The 21,671-nt window shown below is 45.5% G+C and overlaps 1 protein-coding gene across 2 annotated transcripts in view; it reads right to left on the bottom strand.

The window, feature by feature from the left end:
• SIN3B (SIN3 transcription regulator family member B) overlaps positions 1-21,671 on the bottom strand; it is a 126,206-nt gene that overhangs the window by 35,933 nt on the left and 68,602 nt on the right. For both annotated transcript variants that reach the window (XM_077475511.1, XM_077475512.1), the window contains 3 exons: positions 8,382-8,592; positions 6,534-6,650; positions 5,264-5,502 (listed from right to left, as the gene is read on the bottom strand). In XM_077475511.1, the coding sequence (XP_077331637.1) occupies positions 5,264-5,502; positions 6,534-6,650; positions 8,382-8,592 (567 nt within the window). The remainder of the gene's footprint in view (positions 1-5,263; positions 5,503-6,533; positions 6,651-8,381; positions 8,593-21,671) is intronic.

The following is a 21,671-nucleotide window of genomic DNA, read 5'->3' as shown; positions in this document are numbered from 1 at the left end:
AACCGTAAAGCTCCATACATAGCCTGTTGCCCTGTCACAGAACTTATAGAGCTTGACCCAGTATCTGGCACGATTGCTTGGAAGGTACTGTTTGAAAGACAAGCGGCCAGAAAATTTAATCAGGGACTCATCAATGCGGACAACTTGATGGGGAATAAAACAAGGCTGCAAAACGTTGGTTGAAGTGGTTTATGAGGGGCCGAATTTTGTAGAGCCGATCGTATTCAGGGTCTCCACGAGGATGAAAAAGTTCATAGTCATTGAAGTGCAAGAACCGCAAGATCTGCTCGTATTGTTTCCTGGACATGGAGGTAGAGAACACGGGCATATGGTCAATTGGATGCGTGGACCAATACGTCCACAACATCATGAATTTATGCATGCCCATGTTGAGGGAAAGGCCCAGAAAGGTCTTAAATTTGTAAACCGTAATTGGTTTCCAATCTCTGGCAAGGGAAGGCAACTGGGGATTAGCGGCGATGTGTTGACCAGCATATAAATTAGTTTGGTCCACAATAGATCCATAGAGATCTTTCGTGAAAAACAGCAAATAAAAATCAAGTGGCTTAAAATCAGCTGTTTCCACCTAAATACCAGGTTGGCCAGTGAATGGGGGATGTACGATTTCTGCAGAAGTGGCGGGCACCCAATCAGGATTGGCAAATTCTGCAGGAAGGACATTATGGGAACAACGGGCCTGCCTTTGTCTTCTTGGTGGCAGCGGGACACTACTTGTGCTTGCCAACTTGAACTGCACTTATGGGACTCACCACATCACCACAGATTACTGCAGTGCTGGATGTACGTCCAGTGTGTACTAGGCCGCTGGTGCTTGCCACTTCACCAGAAGGAATAGCGGCGCTAGTACTGGCTCTCTGCTCCATACGAGGGACCTGCGGTTCCTGCACCTCAACAAAGTACGCCTGACCTTAGCAGGGACCTCACCTTCATCGTCAGTTATCTGTCATGGAGCCGCTGTCCTCTACAGGATCGTATTCGGAGCCTGAATCTGGCAGATGAGTGACCTCCTCCTCACGGTCATGCTCAGAAACGTGTAGACCTCTTCACTAGTGTACCTTCAATTTGCCATTTCGGGCTCTAAATTTAGAGGTACACTAGTGAGATTCACAAGTAAAAAAGCACCTAGGCTGTCAGCGACTGTATAAAACGCTACCAAAAAAAATAAAAACGGTTAGCAGTCGCAGGGATCAGGCCTGAGTCTGCGAACACTGCATTTATGTGTGTTGTGTTTTGTAAGTGACAGCGATCGATCGATACTGCACTTGGGTGGGCTGGGCGGAGGGGCAAAACGCAGGTGCTAGCAGGTATCTGGACCGATACCGCTAACGATGCGTTTTTTGGAACCCTAAACTGCTTGGGACGCTAGTATAGATCTGATCAGATCTTGATCTGTTCAGATACTATACCACTAAAGGAGGTGTATGCTTTGCATGTGGGTGTTGGCGGTACTGCCACTAACCTGGCACTGCCTGGGGCGACGCAGACCCTATCTGACCATAAAACCTAATTGATATCACCCACCAGGCGATCAGGGGGTTAAACCTTTATTGGGTATTAAATGGCGGGTGCCCTGATGCTATAAAAAGCAAACTAACTAACCAGCGTCACCCGTAACACTTATACGGTGATCACTGGGGAAAGGGTTAACTAGAGGCAATCAGGGGGTTAAAACCTTTATTAGGTAATATATGGGGGCACCTGACAGGGAACCTAAATAACTAAATGGCTAACCAGCGAAACCAGTGACACTTATACAGTGATCACTGGTGAAAGGGTTAACTCTAGGGGCAATCAGGGGGTTAAAACCTTTATTAGGTAACATATGGGGGTACCTGACGCTAAATAAAAACCTGACAGGGAACCTAAACAACTAAATAACTAACCAGCGTCACCAGTGACCCTTATACAGTGATCACTGGTGAAAGGGTTAACTCTAGGGGTATTCAGGGGTTAAAACCTTTATTAGGTTGCATATGGGGGTACCTAAAGTAGAGCTGCAGATTAGTTAGAAAAACAAGATCTTGATTCACCCCCCCACAATCTCTCCAGCTGAGAGTAGGAGATTCTTTCATATAAACAAGTGGAGAGATTATCTGCTCACTCAGCTGTCAAAAGAAAGCATCCTGGGCAATCTGCCAAATTCAGAACTTGAAACATTGTAACTAACACTTACTTCTTAGATCAAAGGGATACAGCTTCTTGTGTAAACAAATAATCTGGGCAGTCTGCCAAGCTTTCAACCATGTATATGCAGGAAGTTTAACCACTTAAAGTCTAAATCTTTTTCTGACACTTCATTTTTTGCTAGAAAAATACTTGGAAACCCAAAATATATATATACATACACACACACACACACACACACACACACACACACACACACACACACACATATATATACACACACATATATAATTTTAGCAAAGACCCTAGGGAATAAAATGGCAATTGTTGCAATATTTTATGTCACGCTGTATTTGCCCAGCAGTCTTTCAAATACAATTGTTTGGGAAAAAAATACACTTCAATAAATAAAAAACAAAAAACAGTAAAGTTAGCACAATTTTTTTTTGTTTTAATGTGAAAGATGTTACGCCACGAGAATCGTGATCTATCTTCTAAGCAAAAAAATGGTGATTCTCATTTTAGCCAGAATCGTGCAGATCTAACCCAACACTATAAAAACCTGGTGGTGAACCTAAAAAAGATAACTGGCTTCCTAGCGGCATCAGCGATCAGACAAACGATCGCTTAGTGACACTGGCAAAAGGGGGTGAAAGGGTTACCTGGGGGGCAATCAAGGGGTTAAACCTTTATTGGGGGGGTAGGGGGCTACCCTGGACCTAAAGGGGCCCAACACTAACTGCCCTGACGCTTTTTACAGTCACAACTGACATTAAACGCAGTGATCGGTAAATAAATGACCACTGCAATCAGCGACACTGTGACTGGTGGGGGGCAGGGGGCGATCAGGGGGTGAAAGTGTGCCTATGTGCACCTATGTGTCAGTGGACCGTTGGTGCACTTACTTGGATGCCTTCTCTCCTCGCCATCCGGTCAAAAAGACCGCCACGAGGAGAGTAACATCACTTCCTCCTGCCTGCGTTTACAGTACACAGGCAGGGGAAGCTTCTCATTCGCCAGGAGCGATCGCGAGGGGGTGGCCAGAAACCAATGGTGGCCGCCTCATCACGGATCGCTCCTGAAGCGAAACGGATCACCGCCGCCAGCGATCGGACCCCCCACCCGCTAGAAGGCAGGCACGTACAGGTACGCGATTGTGCCTGTCCATGCCATTGTGCCGACGTATAGCTACAGGCAGCGGTCCCTAACTGGTTAAAAAGGTCCTGTCATGCTTTTTTTCTATTAGAAAGGAATAGTAACAAAAGTGACCAAAATTTTTGTTTTAAAAAGAACAGTGTAAAAATATGCAAGTCAAATGGTGTTCAAAGCACACATGTGAGGTATCGCCGCGATAGTTAGAGTTAAAGCAAGAATTCTAGCCCAAGACCTTGTCTGTAACTCAAAACTGGTAACTTGTAGAAATTTTTAAATGTCGCCTATGGAGACTTTTAAGGGTCACAGTTTGTCGCTATTCCACGAGCGGATGCAAATTTTGAAGCATGACATGTTGGGTATCAGTTTACTCAGCATAACATTATCTTTCGCAATATAGAAAAAAAAAAATAGTGCCAACTTTACTGTTGTCTTTTTTTTTTTTTTATTCAAAAAGTGTATTTTTTCCCCAAAAAATTTGCACTTGTAAGACCGCTGCAAAAATAGGTTGTGTCAAAGTATTGCAACGACTGCCATTTTCTAGCTAAAAAACCTGATTTTAACTTGTAAAACAACAAGTTTGAAAAATAGACCTGCTGCTTAAGTGGTTAAAATATACAGAGACAAAAAAAAAAAAAAAAGTAAAGCTATTGGCTGTAATGCCAGACTGCAAGTGGGGATAAGGAAGTAAATGGGAGTGAGAGAGTGCACAGGGCAGGGTGCATTATACTTTGGGGATGGGGAGGTGACCTACAAGTGGGGATGGGAGTGCACAGGGCAGAGAACTGGACGGTCTGGGGAGGCTGTTATTTTGCACAGTGCTAAGTACTACTACCTTGATGAGAGGGGAAATACTTACATCACATTCAGACAGACTTGAATCTGAAGGAGGAGTTCCTCTTCTGTGGTTTGTGGGGCATTGCTTCAGAACTCTTAGGCAACAGGCAGAAAGAGGTAGCCTGCAGCTCTCAGCCAATACAGCTTGCCAATTGAGTCAGAGAGATGGGGCTTTAACAGACAGGTGGAGCTCCAAGGAAAGCAGACGTTCAGGTGGGTACCGGAGATTTTAGTCAACTAAAATGCACTGGAGATTTTAGTCAACTAAAATGAAAACAATTCAGATGACTAAAATACGACTAAAACAACAGATGGCATTTTAATCAAAAGACTATGACTAACACCAAATCGAAATTTGAAGTAAAATTAACACCGGTACCAATAATGGAATGCACTAAAACATTTAAGGCACACTGCAAAATTTAAAAATTATTTTAAAATGACGACTAAGGGGCCTTTAGAGTCGTAACAAAACGTTATCAGCCTGAACTACTGACACGTGAAAGGACAGATCTGTGAAGCCTTGATATGCGTGTAACACTCTGACACTATCTTTTGTATGCGGCAGAGACTCATCAGATCCGTAAGCCTTTTCCAACCTTTAGTCAAAACATAGACAATTTTCTAGTTCTCAGCTGACAGGGGGAATGGGGTAGTGGTGGTGCAGGGTCTAGTTATAGTCTTCTGTGCCAAGGTTAGACTGTCTGTTCAGAGATTTCATTATGCATGCCACTGCAGTAAAGAGTGGATCTTCTGAGCAGTTTGACTTTTTGGTTGGTATGACAAATTCTCTTCATTCTCACAGGATGTTTTTGCACTATTCTCTATATATTCCAAACTCTAGAACACTGTAGGAGCAGGAAAATCACAGAAGGTTACAGTTTTCTGTGATACTGCAACCCCCTTATCTGCCACTATCATTCCACCACAAAGGCAAGCAATACTTACAGTGCAGTGTGGATAAATAGAAACATATATACACCCAATGAGAATAGAGAGGAAGCACATCTGGTTCAGTTTATTTGCAAAATATGGGATTTAAAAGTGGTTTCCCCGGCAAAACTATTCATATTTTTGTCTATTTATTCCGAACATTGCTCGCCTTTGCTTTGTTCCATTTTCCTCCTACCTCTTTAACACAACAGGTACTGCAGTGACAGGATTTTTCTTGAGGCTTTCTATGATATCTGGAGCCTTGTCCCCATATATTCGGTAGATGGCCCGACGCTGGATGACTTCAGATGTTCCACCCAAGCAGTCATCTAGACGAAACTTTTCCTGATCCTCTGCAGACATGCGAGAAAGTTTCTTTTGAACACTCTCCAGGACACGGATTGTTGCCAAATTGGTTTCTAATACAACATCAAGCTGAAAAAAAAATAAAAAAAAGTCAGAGCTTATGTTGTTCAGCAAATTAAGTTGCAAGTAGATATAAGATAAAGATAACTTTGGGGATCCATTCATCAAGACCAAGTTGCAAGGGGGGGGGGTGCCCTGGGTGGTACAATTAATTTGGGGTGGGGGGCGCAGTGAAGTGTTCTTCTAAAACAGCCACAGGTTTCCCTAGGTTTCCCCTGCCCCTCACCGCAGGTCTCGGGTTCACAGAAGACCAGCTTGAACTCACGGGCCGCGAGTAGGGGCATGACGTCTTCTGCGTGCCCCGTCCCCCTGCTACTCACGGTTCCCGCCTCTCCGTATCTCGCAGCTTCACACCTTTGGTATTTCAGTTGTGCCCTCCTGCATTCAAGGTATGTGGGCCACATGTTAACCAGTGATCACTAATAGGCATATTTTTATTGTGCACACTGCTGGGCATATTTTGTTAAAGGTCACACTGATGGGCCCTTTTTTATGTTAAGGGGCACTCTGATGGACAAATTGTATTTTAATGTGCACACTATTTTCTTAAGGGGCACACTGCCCAACAGCGTGACCCTTATTTTATATTAAGGGGCATGCTGATGGGCACATTTTATGTTAAGGGGCACTCTGATGGGCATATTTTATTTTAAGAGCAACACTGAAGGGCCCATTTAGTATTAAGGGGCACTCTATGGGCAGATTTTACGTTAAGGGGCACGTTTTGTTGTGCCCATCAGCGTGCCCCTTCATATAAAATGTGCCCATCAGGGTGTTCCTTAACATACAATTTGCCCATCAGAGGGTCCCTTAATATAATAAGTATATTATTGTATCGAAACGACATTGATTCTTCTTAAAAATAAGGGGGGGGGGGGGGGGGAGGCCAGTTTGCCATCTTCACCCTGGGCACCAAATGGCCTTGTCCCAGCACAGGTGCTCAATCGGTTCCAAATCAGTAAGTCATTGACAATACTGTAATCCACCAGGATAGGGAATGCATTTCTGTATTTATTCAGAAATGTGAGAGTATAGCCCACCTCAAACCTCTCATCCTCACAGCGGTGAAGCTGCTCTTCATATGGGGTCTTCTTAGAACTGACAAAAGTAGAGTCCTCTGACCATGCAGGAAAGGACACCCAAGTGTCATTTAACACCTGCAATAAATATAAAATAAACAAGTGCTAAATTATAACTATATAGTATGAAGGAGAAAGCAAAAAGGAAAATAAAGCCTGTAAAACATGCAAAAAAACGCTTGTGCTCAGATATATCATAAATATGCTATTGTAAATGGATGCATTTTTTTATTTTTATCAAAAATAAGTTTGAGAAACATAGTACAAAAAAACGACAGTACAGGTGCACTTTGATATACATCAAAGCATAAACAAACAGCTCCAGATGTCAACAGGGTGCATTTTTTTTTTTTTTTTTAAAGTGGACTGTTTTGGGCTTGCTTTAATAACAATTAAAAAAAAGAAAAAAGAAAACGAGAAATAAAAAATAAAAAAAAAGTAAAAATACTCCCCTTAAACCCCAAGTTGTGGTCAGCTTATCTAGGGGAGTGGGAAAGCGCTCAAATCTTTTTCTAGGATCCTGCTAAAAAGCCCAAATTGTGTGAGCAGTTACTACAGCACTGTGCAAAAGCAACGTCCCACGAGAATTGGGCTCTTTGTCATTCTCATGATCCTGGTAGATGGCCAAATGAATTCACCCACACTTAGGCAAATTTCCAGATTATGGCATGTAAAGTGAATACTTCTACTTTGTATTTGTCATCCAAGGACACGTTGTGCGCTGCACAGGGAGCCCATTTCTGCTCCTAATTCTGTAACTGCAACAAACTGGAGGTATACTGATGACATTTCTTTCCTATAGCTATGTTTTGTGAGAGATGATAGCATAACAAGCGTGACCCTAAGAATACTATGGCAGTTTTTAGTGTTGTTAATTGATTCCAGTATATAAAAGGCCACATTCATCTCTACTATTAAAGGAGTTATAAAAAGGCAGAAGGTTTTTTTTTTATCTTAATGCATTCTATGCATTAAGATAAAAAGCCTTCTGCGTGCAGAAGCCCCCACAGCCCCCCTAAAACTTACCTGAGGTCCCTCTCTGTCCAGTGATGTCCACGAGTATCTCAGCTGTCTGAGATTCTCCTTCCTGATTGGCCGAGACACAGCAGTGGTGCCATTGGCTCCCACTGCTGTCAAAGACATGTAGCCAATCAGGGGAGAGAGGGGGCCGGGCCTTTGTATCTGAATGGACACAGGGAGCTGCAACTCGGCTCTGGTGCCCCTATTGGAAGCTGCTTGCTGTGGGGACACTGAACAGGAGGGAGAGACAAGGATCAAAGAAGAGGGACCTGAGAAGAGGAGGATAGGAGCTGCTCTGCGCAAACCCACTGCAATAGAGAAGGTAAGTATAAAAAATGTTTTTACCATAAAAAAATAACAAACAAGCCTTTACAATCACTTTAAGCTCATTGGGGTGAAAGGCATCAGAGCGGGGCGGTTCTTGGGGGATATGCTCCACGCTACACACTGCAATAGATGCTCACTGGTAAACAAATATCTTAAACTAAACTATCATACAGCCATGACTTTGGACAAAGAAATGGAACATAAACTTTCACAAACACAAAAAAAGAGAAAAAAACAAAAAATAAAAGAAGAAGAAAACATGGTCTTGCCTGCAGTGAACAATCTAACTATAGTGCCAACATTAAAACACGTTAAAGAATTTATGGGATGGTGAAGTCAAGATACCGAATGGTAACCAGAGTTTCGTTCTGTAATGTGAAGATGCATAGAAAATGGACTAGTATGTCTTTCTAAAATTAGAATGACTGACTTAAAGTTCCCATTATTTTTGGATGCACCTACCTCTTTGCAGACAGCAGTCCTTCCACTGCATTTCGGCTGCTGATAAGTCTTAGGAAGCGCTCTGTAGCTAGAACCAATGCGTTTGCAAGAGGCATAATCAATTTCCCTCCCTATTCCTTCATTCGAACGGTCACTGGTTACCGGTGGGGCAAAAGAAAGCTCTTTAACACCCAAAAAAGATTTAAACTGAGCAAAGAGCTCAGGGAACTTCCTGTGAAAAACAAAAAAAAAAGCCCCATAAGCTATAAATTGAGCACACCAGGCTTAGAAAACTGGTACAATCACACACCCTTCACACTGAAGTTCTTATTTATAGAACCATAATTGCTTTGCATTATTGAGATTACTGCTGTTTTAGCTAAAAGAGATACAATAAGAACCACATGAAAAGCCCCCCACCTACAACTGGCCTTCACAGCAAGGAGCACATGGAAGGGCAACGCATGCACAAACCAAACCAAAGAAAATTCCCAGCTTAACTCACCAACAAGTCTGCAACCAACCAAAGTATCCTGTCTACAGTTTGCCTTAAAAAGGGGTTAAGTTAGCACACATTTGCAAATATTGCTGGGGCTGGGTGTCCAGTGTGCCCATGTGCCTTTAAGGAGGGGTGGGCTATCTCCAGGTTTGCCTTCCCTCTATCTATCCAATAGAATGCATGTGGTTCTACTATGGAGGATCTCATAAATTTACAAGCGTTTGGACTGCAGAAATATTGAGGTGCCTTGGAGCGGCTCTGCAGCTTACGCATGTACAGTATTTGCAAACGTGTGCAGACTAAACCCCTGTTTTTAAAGCAAACAGACAGGATAGTTCAGTTGGTTGCAGACTGGTGAGTTGAGCTGGGAATTTTCTTTGGTTTTGTTTTGTACACTCCATTAGAAGTATTACATCACTTGTAAGATTTTTCTTGCACGTACGTGAGCCATCAGATCATGCCCATCTACCCTTTTACGATGACATACCTTACCCTATGGCCAGTCTGTTACTCTGTTTACAGGTAGTTATATAGTGCCGACAATTTACGCAGTCTCTGCTTTAATTCATCCCAAAGGTGTTGAGGTCAGGACTCTGTGCAGGCCAGTCAAGTTCCTTCACCCTTAACTCGCGCATCCATGTCTTTATGGAACTTGCTTTGTGCACTGGTCTAAATCATTTGGTGGGGGGTTGGATTATGGTGTGGGGTTGTTTTTCAGGAGTTGGGCTTGGCACCTTAGTTGCAGTGACGGGAACTCGTAAGGCGTTAAAATACCAAGACATTTTGGACAATTGAATGCTCCCAACTTTGGGGTTGGCCCCTTCCAGTTCCAACATGACTGCACACCAGTGCACAAAGCAAGGTCCATAAAGACATGGATGAGAGAGTTTGGGGTGGAGGAACATGACTGGCCTGCACAGAGTCCCGAACTCAAGCCGATAGAACAGCTTTAGGATGAATTAACCACTTGCCAACCAGTCTCCGTCATTATACTGCGGCAGGTCGGCATGATCCAGAGAGCCGTCGTAGCTGTACATTGGCTCCTTTAAGCGGGATAGCAGGCGCGCCACCAGCCACGAGTGATCGTAGGCATGAGAGGCAGAACAGGGATGTGTGTGTGTAAACACAACAGTCCCTGTTCTGAGAGCAGATGCAGATCGTGAGTTCCTAATAGCGAGGCACTGTCATCTCCTATAGTCAGTCCCCTCCCCCTACAGTTAGAACACACAGTTAAGGAACACAGTTAGCCCCTTGATCGCACCCTAGTGTTAACCCCTTCCCTGCCAGTGACATTTATACAGTAATCAGTGCATTTTTAGAGCACTGATCCCTGTATAATTGTCAATGGTTTCAAAAAACGTGTTAAAGTGTCCGATGTGTCCGCCATAATGTTGCAGACCCCATAAAAAATGCAGATGGCCGCCATTGCTAGTAAAAAAATGCCATAAATCTATCCCCTATTTTGTAGATGCCATAACTTTTGCGCAAATGAATAAATATATGCTTATTACGATTTCTATTACCAAAAATATGTAGAATACATATCGGCCTAAACAGAAAAAAATTTGCTTTTAAAAGAGAAATAGAGAAAAAATTGGGGATATTTATTATAGCAAAAAATATAAAATAGGATTTTTATAACAGCTTACCCATAAAATCCTTTTCTTGGAGTACATCATGGGACACAGAGCACCATAGTAATCACTATGTGGGTATATAGGCACCTTAAGGTGATGGACACTGGTATACCCAATATAGGAAGTTCACTCCCTATATAATCCCTCCTCCTTCCAGGAGTACCTCAGTTTTTGTAGCAAAGCAATATACCTAAACCCCAAAAAGAGGGGAGGGACCTCTGTGTCCAGTGATTTACTCACTAAAAAATTGGATTTTTATATACAGCTTACCTGTAAAATCCTTTTCTTGAGAGTACATCACGGGACACAGGAGCTTCATTACATAGTGGGTTATATAGACACCTCTGGTGATTGGACACTGGTTGACCCCAATTAAGGAGAATTCCTCCCCTATATAACCCCTCCTATATGGGAGGCACCTCAGTTTTGTAGCAAAGCTATAAGAAACCACGTAAAACCCAAGAGGGGCGGGAGCCCTGTGTCCCGTGATGTACTCTCAAGAAAAGGATTTTACAGGTAAGCTGTATATAAAAATCCCATTTTCTTGATCATACACCACGGGACACAGGAGCTTCATTACATAGTGGGATGTCCCAAAGCAATGCTCAGATTGAGGGGAGGGAGACACAGATCATAATTATAGACCGCCAGGGACTGGAGGACCCAAACTGCAGCCTGCAGTACGCTGCGCCCGAAGGCGATATCCTCTTGCCCTCTGACATCCACCTGATAGAATCTGCCCTCTGAAATCCACCTGATCCACCTGATAGAATCTGGTGAATGTGTGGACTGATGACCAAGTTGCAGCCTTACAGATCTGAGCCAGGGAGGCCTGGTGATGCACTGCCCAAGAAGCACTTACAGCTCTAGTAGAGTGCGCTTTACACTATAGGCCTGAGAAATAACCTGTCTAATCCACCTTGAGAGAGTGGATTTTGACGCCGCCTGGCCCTTCCTAGGGCCTTCCTGCAAAATAAACAAGCAATCAGTTTTCCTTATCTGAGCAGCTGCTTGAAGATAAATACTGATTGCTCTAACCACATCCAAAGTGTGCAAAGATTCTTCTTCTGCGGACTGTGGGTCCAGAAAAAAGCATGCTAGGATTACATCTTGATTCAAATGGAATCCCGAAACCACCTTAGGTAAAAAAGGACCTGTTGGGACGCATGACCACCCGGTCCTTATGAATAATTAGATACGGCTCCTTGCTGGAAAGAGCTGCTAGCTCGGATACTCTTCTAGCCGTGGATATGGCTACCAAGAAGACCAATTTTTTAGTCAGTAGAACTAATGAAGCCAGATGCAAAGGTTCAAATGATTGCCCCTGCAAAGCTGAGAGAACCAAATTCAGATCCCAAGGGCATACCGGAGGTTTGACTGGCGGTCTTATCCTCATGGCCCCCTGGATAAAAGCCCGCACCAGGGAATGCGATGCAAGTGGCTTTTGAAAAAACACTGACAGGGCCGAAATCTGCACCTTGATAGTGCTTATGGCCAAATTAATTTCTAGGCCTGACTGGAGAAAGGCCAAGATTCTGCTAATGACATACTTTCTAGGATGCCATTTCCTGAGTTCACACCAGGAAACCTATGCCTTCCAGATGATCTTGTAATAAATAAGCCTGGAGGCTGGCTTTCTGGCATTGACCAGAGTAGAAAGGACTGGCACGAAAGGCCATGGTCTCTCAGAATGTGGGTCTCAGCAGCCAAACCGTCAAATTCAGACTGCGTAAAGCAGGATGGTAGATTGGACCCTTTGAGAGCTACTGCCAACTTCATGATCTCCGCGTAGCATGGTCGCCTGGGCCAAGCCGGGGCCACCAAAAGGACCGACTTTGTCTCCCTCTTTACTCTTCCCAGGAACTGCGACAGAAGCGGGCTCGGGGGGAAGGCATAGATCAGATTGTACTGATCCCAGGGAACTGTCAGAGTCTGACCCCTGAGCAAGTGTATCTCTTGTCCTTGACACAAAATTTTCCAGTTTCCTGTTGAACCTGGATGCAAACAGATCTACGTCTGGAGTACCCCACCTGTGACATATGTTCCGAAACACATCGGGGTGCAGAGCCCATTCTCCTGGGCACAACTGCTGGCGGGCTCAGAAAATCCGCCTGCCAATTTTCCACTCCTGGATTGAAGACATGGAACATGCTTTTCTGCCCAGACAAGTATGCGATTCACCTCTTTTTGGGCCACCAGACTCCTGGTACCGCCCTGGTGATTGATATAAGCCACTCCTGTGGCATTGTTGGACTGAACCCGAACGGGGATACCTCGTAGTCTGTAAGACCACATTATGAGAGCCATATAAGACTGCCCGGATCTCCAAGATATTTATGGGCAATAGCTTCTCGATCGCAGACCATTTCCCCTGCGAGCACGTCTCTTTCAATACTGCTCCCCAGCCTGTCAGGCTGGCATCTGTTGTGATAATCTTCCATGCAAGAGGAAGAAAAGTTTTGCCCTTCAGCAAATTCTTGGTTTGTAACCACCAGACGAGACACTTGCGTGTCCCTGGGGATAGACGCATAGGAAGATCCAAGGCTTGGGGCTTCCTGTTCCAAGCCGCAAGGATGCATCTTTGCAGAGGCCTTGAGTGGAACTGGGCAAATGGGATGGCCTCGAAGGAGGCGACCATTTTCCCTAACAGTCTCATGCACAACCGAATGGGGGGGAAGATCTCCTGCCCAGAGTTAGGCGCATCAGATCCCCAATGGCCAAGGCCTTTGGCCTTGGAAGAAACACCTTGCCCTGAGCAGTGTCGATGATCATGCCCAGGTATTCCAACCTGGTGGTAGGCTGTAGGGACGACTTTTCTAGGTTTATGATCCAACCTAGGTGTTCCAGGTGTTCTAGCGTTCTGGTGACGCTGTGGTTCAGGAACGCTGCTGTTTTCTCCATGAGAAGCAAATCGTCTAGATAAGCCATGACGGCTATACCCTGAGCTCTTAGGTTTGCTAAGAGAGGGTCCAGAATCTTTGTGAAGACTCGAGGGGCCGTAGGAAGCCCGAACGGCAAGGCCACAAATTGAAAATGGCGCCGCTCTACCACAAACCTTAGAAACTTTTGGTGTGCGGGAAAAATTGGCACATGGAGATATGCATCTTTGATATCTACTGATGCCATAAATTCTCCCCCTTGCAGGGAGGAGACCACAGTGCGGATTGACTGCATTCAGAAGGACCAGATGCGTAAAAACCGGTTCAGATCCTTCAGATCTAGGATAGATCTGACACTTCCATTTGGCTTTGGAACGGTGAAGAGATTTGAGTAAAACCCTGAACCCTGTTCTTTTGGGTCCACTTCTACTATCAACCCCTGGGATAGTAAGTGATCTAAGGCCAGAAATAGCGGTTTTTGCTTTACTGGATCCCTGGGGATCCTTGACCTTGGAAAGCGAAAAGGTGGAATCTCCTGAAACTCTAGCTTGTAGCCCAGAGATACCCAAGAGATCACCCACTTGTCCCAGATCTCTTCCCGCCAGCCCCCTGCAAATCGCAGGAGCATTTCCCCCACTCGGCCGAGTGGGGGCGCCCCTTCACAGGGAAGCTTTTGGGCTCTGCTTGGCAGGCTTTCGCCACCCCAAGTCTTTTTCTGTCCCTGGGCTCGGCCTTGAGCGTTTCCTGTAGAGGAGGGTTGAGAAGGCCGTCGCCACTGCTTAGAGCTTGATGCTCCGGGAGAGAGAGCACGCGTGAATGAAGGACGCTTGCTCCTTTTGACTGGAAGGAGAGTAGATTTACCCCCTGAATTTTTTTGGACGAATTTGTCTAACTCTTCTCCAAACAAACGTTCCCCTTTAAACGGGAACCCAATCAAATGCTTCTTGCATGACAGCTCAGCTGCCCAATTCTTTAGCCATAGGGCCCTTCGCATGTGTACCAACATGAGGGACAAACGTGATGCTTGTTGGACAGAATCCAAAATCGCATCAATCATGAAACACAGAATATGAGGCAGTTCTGCATAATTTTCCACTTCCTCACTGGGAAGGAGCCCAAGCATCTGCTTAACCTGTTCCTTGAGGAACTGCCACAACCCCATGGCTGCGACGGTAGGTTGCACCACAGCACCAGTCATGGAAAAGGAGGCTTTTAATAAGGTTTCCAGCTTCTTATCAGTTGGATCCTTAAATACCTGCGCATTATCCAAGGGACAAGTCAGGTTTTTATTCACGCAAGAAACAGCCGCATCAACAGATGGGACCCCCCACTTCTTGGTGAAACTCTCCTCCAGAGGATAATGCATAGAAAACTTTTTAGGAGGAGCAAACAGTTTATCGGGATGTCCCCAATCCTCATACAACAATTCATCCATTAAGGGATGGATTGGAAAGGAATAGGCAGTCTGTGGGGCTTTCCTGACTCCCAGGGAAGAAACAGAGGACGTAGAGACTTCAGCAGCAGGCATTCTGAATGTGGTACACACCAATTCAGTATAATACTGCACCTGTTTTCTGAGCGCCTGGGAGGAGGTAACTCTCTCCTCTTCCTCTGATTCATCCGACTGCTCATGATCCCTGACCCCAGATAGGGATCTCTCCTCATTTTCAGAAGAATCCTCTGAGAGAGGAATTTCAGCAGAGGGAGGGTATCTACCCCTTTTCCTGCTATCTTTCAGGGAAGCAGAAATAAAATTAATTATTCTCCCTTCAAAACCCTCCAATGTAGCCCTAAGGGAGTCCTCAGTGACATAAACTGGGGCTGGGACATTAGGAGAGGCTGCAAAACCTGACAGGGGCACTGACTCGTCTTGAGAGGCTGGCTCCAGTCTTGCAGGGGGGGATGGTAACTTACAGGCACTCTTAGAACCCCTGGACCTAGGCGGTGATTTACCAGTGCCCTTGCTACCTCCCCCTGAGACCCTCTTACGAGGAGACAGTCCTAAGCTACAAAGCAGAGGTACTAGTACTAGTGCAATCACTGTTGTGCTTAAAGTCTCACAATAAATATATATGCTTAAACTGCACAACCTGATGCTTAGTAGGTGTCTAAGGTTTGCCTGGATCCAATCCCCACGGATGCTTACTGCCCACAGCTCCTGTGTCTCCACTTACAGCCCCCCGACGCTCTGGGCTTTTTAAAACTGCCGCCTGGCGCCTGCGCAGTACAGCGCCGTGCACACCAACGTGCACGACTCACAACCACACTCCCCCCTCCTCCATTAGGCCAGGAACGCGTCCGGCATGCGGACCGCGGGATTCAGGGGGGGAAAAGGAGAACTCCAACGGAGCTGCGTGGGACCCCTGTGTTACCCTTGCTGTGGCAGGGATTGCAGTGGAGACGTGAGACAGCTGGAGAACCAGGCTTCACTGAGCGTGTGTACTGAAAGGCATGCATCAGGCTGCTCTTACTCCCTCTAGTGGTGGAAACCAGGTAAGACATACAACTACTCACTATAAAGAAATCCATCATATAATAATATTATATATATATATATATATATATATATATATATATATATATATATATATATATATATATATATATATATATATATATGGATTAACTTCCCTTACCTGTCCCCGCCGCAGGAATTGCTGAACCAGACAAATTCCAGCCTTCACCCATCACGGCGGGCAGTGTTAGCCAACCTTCAGGTTTATCTGGGGCTCTTTCTCGGAAGATCCTCCTACCTGGGCCATGTAGAAGACTCTGCCAGAAACTTTCGTGCGCTCTGTGTAAACAGTACACCAAGTCTGGTTTTCCCAGAGCCCAGTCTTCCAATGAAGAGGACTTACAGGCCAAACCTTGTTTCTTCGGCTGACGAGGCCCGTGTACCATACCATCTTGGGAGTCAAATATCGGCCCAAGGTATGGATCCGGTTTGTTGTAGCCCATAGGTCCCTGCACAGAGCTAAAGTTTTACGTGACCAACCACCATAGACACTGGGAGGGGTTATATAGGGGAGGAATTCTCCTTAATTGGGGTCAACCAGTGTCCAATCACCAGAGGTGCCTATATAACCCACTATGTAATGAAGCTCCTGTGTCCCGTGATGTATGATCAAGAAATCCTATTTTCTTTGTTTATTGTAAAGCATGGGACACAGAGCCCCATAGTAATAACTATGTGGAACATCCTATAGCAATGCTATTTGAGGGGAGGGAGACACAACCCGTAGGGCACCCCCAGACTTGAGGACTTATACTGCTGCCTGCAGCACACTGCGCCCGAAGGAGATATCCTCATTCCTCCTTACATCCACCTGATAAAATGTGGTGAATGTATGTACTGAAGACCAAGTTGTGGCCTTACAGAGCTGAGCCATGGAGGCCTGGTGATGCACTGCCCAAGAAGCACTAACCGAGCTGGTAGAGTGTGCGCGGACTCTGAATCTTACCCCTTAAATCAAAGTCTGAATTATAACTTGCCGAATCCACTTAGCGAAAGTGGATTTCGACACTGCCTGTTCTTTCTTAGGACCTTCGGGCAGAACAAATAAGACATCAGTCTTCCGAATCTTAACAGTTGTCTTTAACCACTTTAGACCATTATGCTGGCTTAGGACCAGAGCACTTTTTGTGATTCGGCACTGCAACGTTTTTAACTGACAATTGCGCGGTCTCGCGGCGTGGCTCCCAAACAAAATTGATGTCCTTTTTTTCCCACACAAATAGAGCTTTCTTTTGGTGGTATTTGATCACCTTATTTTTTGCGCTATAAAGAAAAAAAAGAGCAACAATTTTGAAAATAAAAACGCATTATTTTTTACTTTTTGCTATAATAAATATCCCCCAAAAATATATCCCTCCCTCAGATTAGGCCGATACATATTCTTCTACATGTTTTTGGTTGGCACAAAAGTTATAGCGTTTACAAAATAGGAGATAGTTTTATGGCATTTTTAAAAATATTTATTTTTTTACTAATAATGGCGGCGATCAGCGATTTTTATTGTGACTGCGACATTATGGAGGACACATCGGACATTTTTGACACATTTTTAGGACCACTGTCATTTATACAGCAATCAGTGCTATAGAAATGCACCGACTCCTGTGTAAATGATACTGGCAGTGAAAGGGTTAACCAGGGGGTGGCAGTGTAGGGGTTAAGTGTGCCCTAGGGGCGTGGCTGTGATTTACAGATCACCGATCTCGGCTCCAATCACAGGGAGCAGAAATCAGTGTCACTTGTTGCTAGGCAGAACGGGGAGATGCTGTTTACATCGGCATCTCCCCGTTCTCCCTCCCCGTGAGACGATCGCGGGTATCACAGCGGCGATCGAGCCCACGGGACCCGTGGTTGGACTCAAGGGGGTCCCGACCAGCACGCCGGCGGCGGCAATTTTAGATGGACGTACCTGTACGCCAATTTGCCTGCTCGTGCCATTCTGCCGACGTACATCGTCGTAAGCCAGTCGGGAAGTGGTTAAATAGACTTTGACTGCTCTCACCACATCAAGACAATGTAGTTACTTACTCTTCCCTGGAACATGGTTTTGGAAAAAAAACGATGGCAGAACAATATCTTGGTTCAGGTAAAAACATGAGGCCACTTTTGACAAAAAAAATCTGGATGAGGGCATAACACCACTCTGTCCTCATGAATAATTACCGTATATACTCGAGTATAAGCCGAGATTTTCAGCCTCTTTTTTGAGGCTGAAAGTGCCCCCTCGGCTTATACTCGAGTCACCGCTGTCTGACTGCTCGATCAGCGTATCGAGCAGACAGACGGCGGACATTAAAATTCAAAAGCCGCGCCTCCTTCTCCGCCTCCGCCTGTGATAGGCGGAACACTGAATTTCCCAGCAGTCAGTGTTCCGCCTATCACGGACATCCGCTCATTCTCATACTACGGACGAGTATGAGAGGATGTCCGTGATAGGCGGAACACAGGCTGCTGGGAAATTGAGTGTTCCGCCTATCACAGGCGGAGGCGGAATTTTGAATTGTAGAATGGCCGCCGAGAAGAGCGGCGATCCATCGGCACGGCACGGGACGGAGGAGGCACGGGACGGAGGAGGCACGGCACGGGACGGAGGAGGCACGGGACAGAGGAGGCTCGGGACGGAGGCTTGGGACACAGGTAGGCTGGACACACACACAAGGCTGCACGGACACACACACACACACACACACACAGGGATGGATGGATGGATGGATACACACACACACACACACACACAGGGATGGATGGATGGATGGATACACACACACACACACACACACACACACACAGGGATGGATGGATGGATGGATACACACACACACACACACACACACAGGGATGGATGGATGGATGAATACACACACACACACACACACACACACACACACAGGGATGGATGGATGGATGGATACACACACAGGGATGGATGGACGGACACACACACAGGGATGGATGGATGGATGGATGGACACACACACAGGGATGGATGGACGGACACACACACAGGGATGGACGGACACACAGGGATGGACAGCCATGTCTCACCCTCGGCTTATACACGAGTCAATAAGTTTTCCAGTTTTTTGGGGGTAAATTGGGGGCCTCGGCTTATATTCGGGTCGGCCTATACTCGAGTATATACGGTAAGTATGGCTCTTTACAAGAAAGAGCAGCCAATTTCAAAACCCTTCTTACTGAGGATATAGCAACCAAGAACACTAGCTTCCTTGTCAGAAGGACTAAGGGAATATGCTGTGTCAGTTCAAATGGCTGTTTTTGTAACACTGACAAAACTAAGTTCAAGTCCCAAGGATTCAAAGGTGATTTAACTGGCTGATTAAGCCGCATTACCTCTTGCATAAAACCCCCGGACTAAAGAATGTGCAGCAAGCGGTCTTTGAAATAATCTCTGTCTGTGCTGAAAGACTCTTGGTGCCCCCTTGGTGATCGATATAGGCAACAGCTGTGGCATTGTCGGATTGGATCCTGACAGGACAATCTCGTAACCTGAAAAGTCCAGGCCTTTAGAGCCAGACGCACTGCCCGAATCTCTAGAATATTGATGGGCAAGGCTCTTTTGGTTCTTGACCACTGTCCCTGGACAGTCGTTTTCTCTAGTACTGCTCCCCAGCCTAAAAGGCTGGCGTCTGTCATTACCACTTCCCAGATAACTGGTCTGAATGATTTTCCTTTCAGCAGATTCTAGGTTAGTAACCATCAACTGAGGCTTTGGGACACCCTTGGGGACAGGCGCATTGGCAAGTCTAAAGCTTGGATCCATTTGTTCCAAGCATAGACGATACTGTTTTGCAACAGTCTCGAATGGAACTGGGCATAAGGAACCGCTTTGAATGAAGCCATCATCTTTCCTAATAACCTCATGCAAAAGCGAATGGAGGGATCTCACTTTTTTCTGGGTTGTATCTATGATCAGACCCAAATACTTCAGCTTTTTTAGCGGTTTTAAGGAAGACTTCTCTAGGTTGAGAATCCAACCCAGACTTTCCAGATAACTGGTTGTAATGCGTACACTTTGCTCCAAACAACAAAAACAAACCGTCTATTAGCAATGGATCTCTAGATTTGCCAAGACTTATGCCCTGTGCCCTTCACCTGGCTAGAAGTGGGGCCAGCACTTTTGTGAACACCTGGGGTGCTGTAGCTAGCCCAAAGGGCAAGGCGACAAACTGAAAATGCTGCTGTTGTACTTCGAACCACAGAAACCTTTGGTGAGCGGAAAATATAGGGACATGCAGATATGCATCCCTGATGTCGATAGACATCAGAAGTTCTCCTCCTTGTAGGATAGAAACTATTGACCTGATCATCTATGCAAAAAGAGCGGATGTTCAGGAACTGATTTAGATTCTTTTGATCTAGAATGGGTCTGACATCTCCATTCAGTTTTGGTACCGTAAAGAGGTTTGAATAAAACCCCAAACCTTGCTCTTCTGTAGGGATCTGTATGATCATGCCCTGAACCAGTAATCGGTCTAATGCCCGAAACAGAGAATGCCTTTTCCCCGGATCTTTGGGAACGTTTGATCTCAGAAAACGAGACGGTGGAAACTCCTGAAATTCTAGTTTGTATCCTAGACACACTGTGGAGGTGACCCATCTGTCCTGCATTTCCTCTTGCCAGACTTCTGAGTATTGCAGAAGTCTTCCCCCCCACTCTGGCCAGGGGAGGCGCCTCTTCATAATGAGGCTTTAGTATTCTGCTTTGCAGATTTACGGCCCCAGGTCTTCTTCTGTGGCTGGGCCTGACCCTGAGGCTTTCCTCTAGAGTTTGATGGTGGAGGACGTTTATACTTTATACTTTCTTTTGACTGGCAAAAGAGTACTCTTCCCACTAGAAATCGTTTGGATGTATTTGTCCAAATCCTCCCCAATTAGTCGATCCTCATGAAAAGGGAAAGTAATCAGAAGCCTTTTGCAAGGTGCTTCGGCTGACCAATTTTTTAACCACAGGGTCCTACGCATGTGTACTAGCACAAGCGCAAGGCGGAACCCCTGGTGAATGGAGTCTTTCATGTCATCTATGGCAAAACATAATGCCTTATTTGGCCAACTCGCGGGCCTGTTGTGCAGGGACCTCCTTAAGGGCCTGTCTAAACTGTTCCTTTAGGGACTGACAGATGCCTATTGCAGTGACTGCAGGCTGAGTAATGGGCGCTGCCAAGGAAAAAGAGCATTTTAACAGAAATTCCAACCTTTTATCTGTTGGATCTGTAAGAATTTGTGCATTGTCTACTGGGCAAGTTAGACTATTGTTCACACTGGAAATCGCAGCATCAACTGCTGGTACATTCCATCTTTTGGTGAATTTCACGTCCATGGGATAGAGTGCTGTGAATCTCTTTAGAGGGAGAAAATGCTTATCCGGGTGATCCCATTCAGTATAAATAAGCTTTTCTAGTAATGGATGTACAGGAAACGCATGAAAAGGCTGAGAAGGTTTTAAGGAACCTAAAAGAAAAAACTTTCAGCTGATTCCGCTAGGGGCAGCTTGAAAGACACAAACCATCTCCGTAAAAGACTGTACCAGAAATTTCTCAGATTGCAAGGCTGAAAAAGGTTCATATACTGTTTCCTCTGCAAAGGAGTCTGTATGCCTTTCCTCCTGATCGCCTCTACCCACTGTTCACTTGGTAAGGGGTCTGAGGTGGGGGAGAGTGCTCTAACATGCTTCCTATCCTTTTGGGAGCTGGTAATCTTCCTATTCGGCTCTGCAGGGCAGAGGAAAACGCATCTTCAGTCACGTGTAGAGGGGCTGAGATG

The sequence above is a fragment of the Lithobates pipiens genome, unplaced genomic scaffold, assembly GCF_037356315.1.
Source record: "Lithobates pipiens isolate NorthernLeopardFrog02 unplaced genomic scaffold, aLitPip1_a1.2 Scaffold_13, whole genome shotgun sequence".
NCBI classification, from domain to species: domain Eukaryota; kingdom Metazoa; phylum Chordata; class Amphibia; order Anura; family Ranidae; genus Lithobates; species Lithobates pipiens.
Note: the sequence above shows the minus strand (reverse complement) of the source record. Positions and strands in the feature narration are given on the sequence as shown.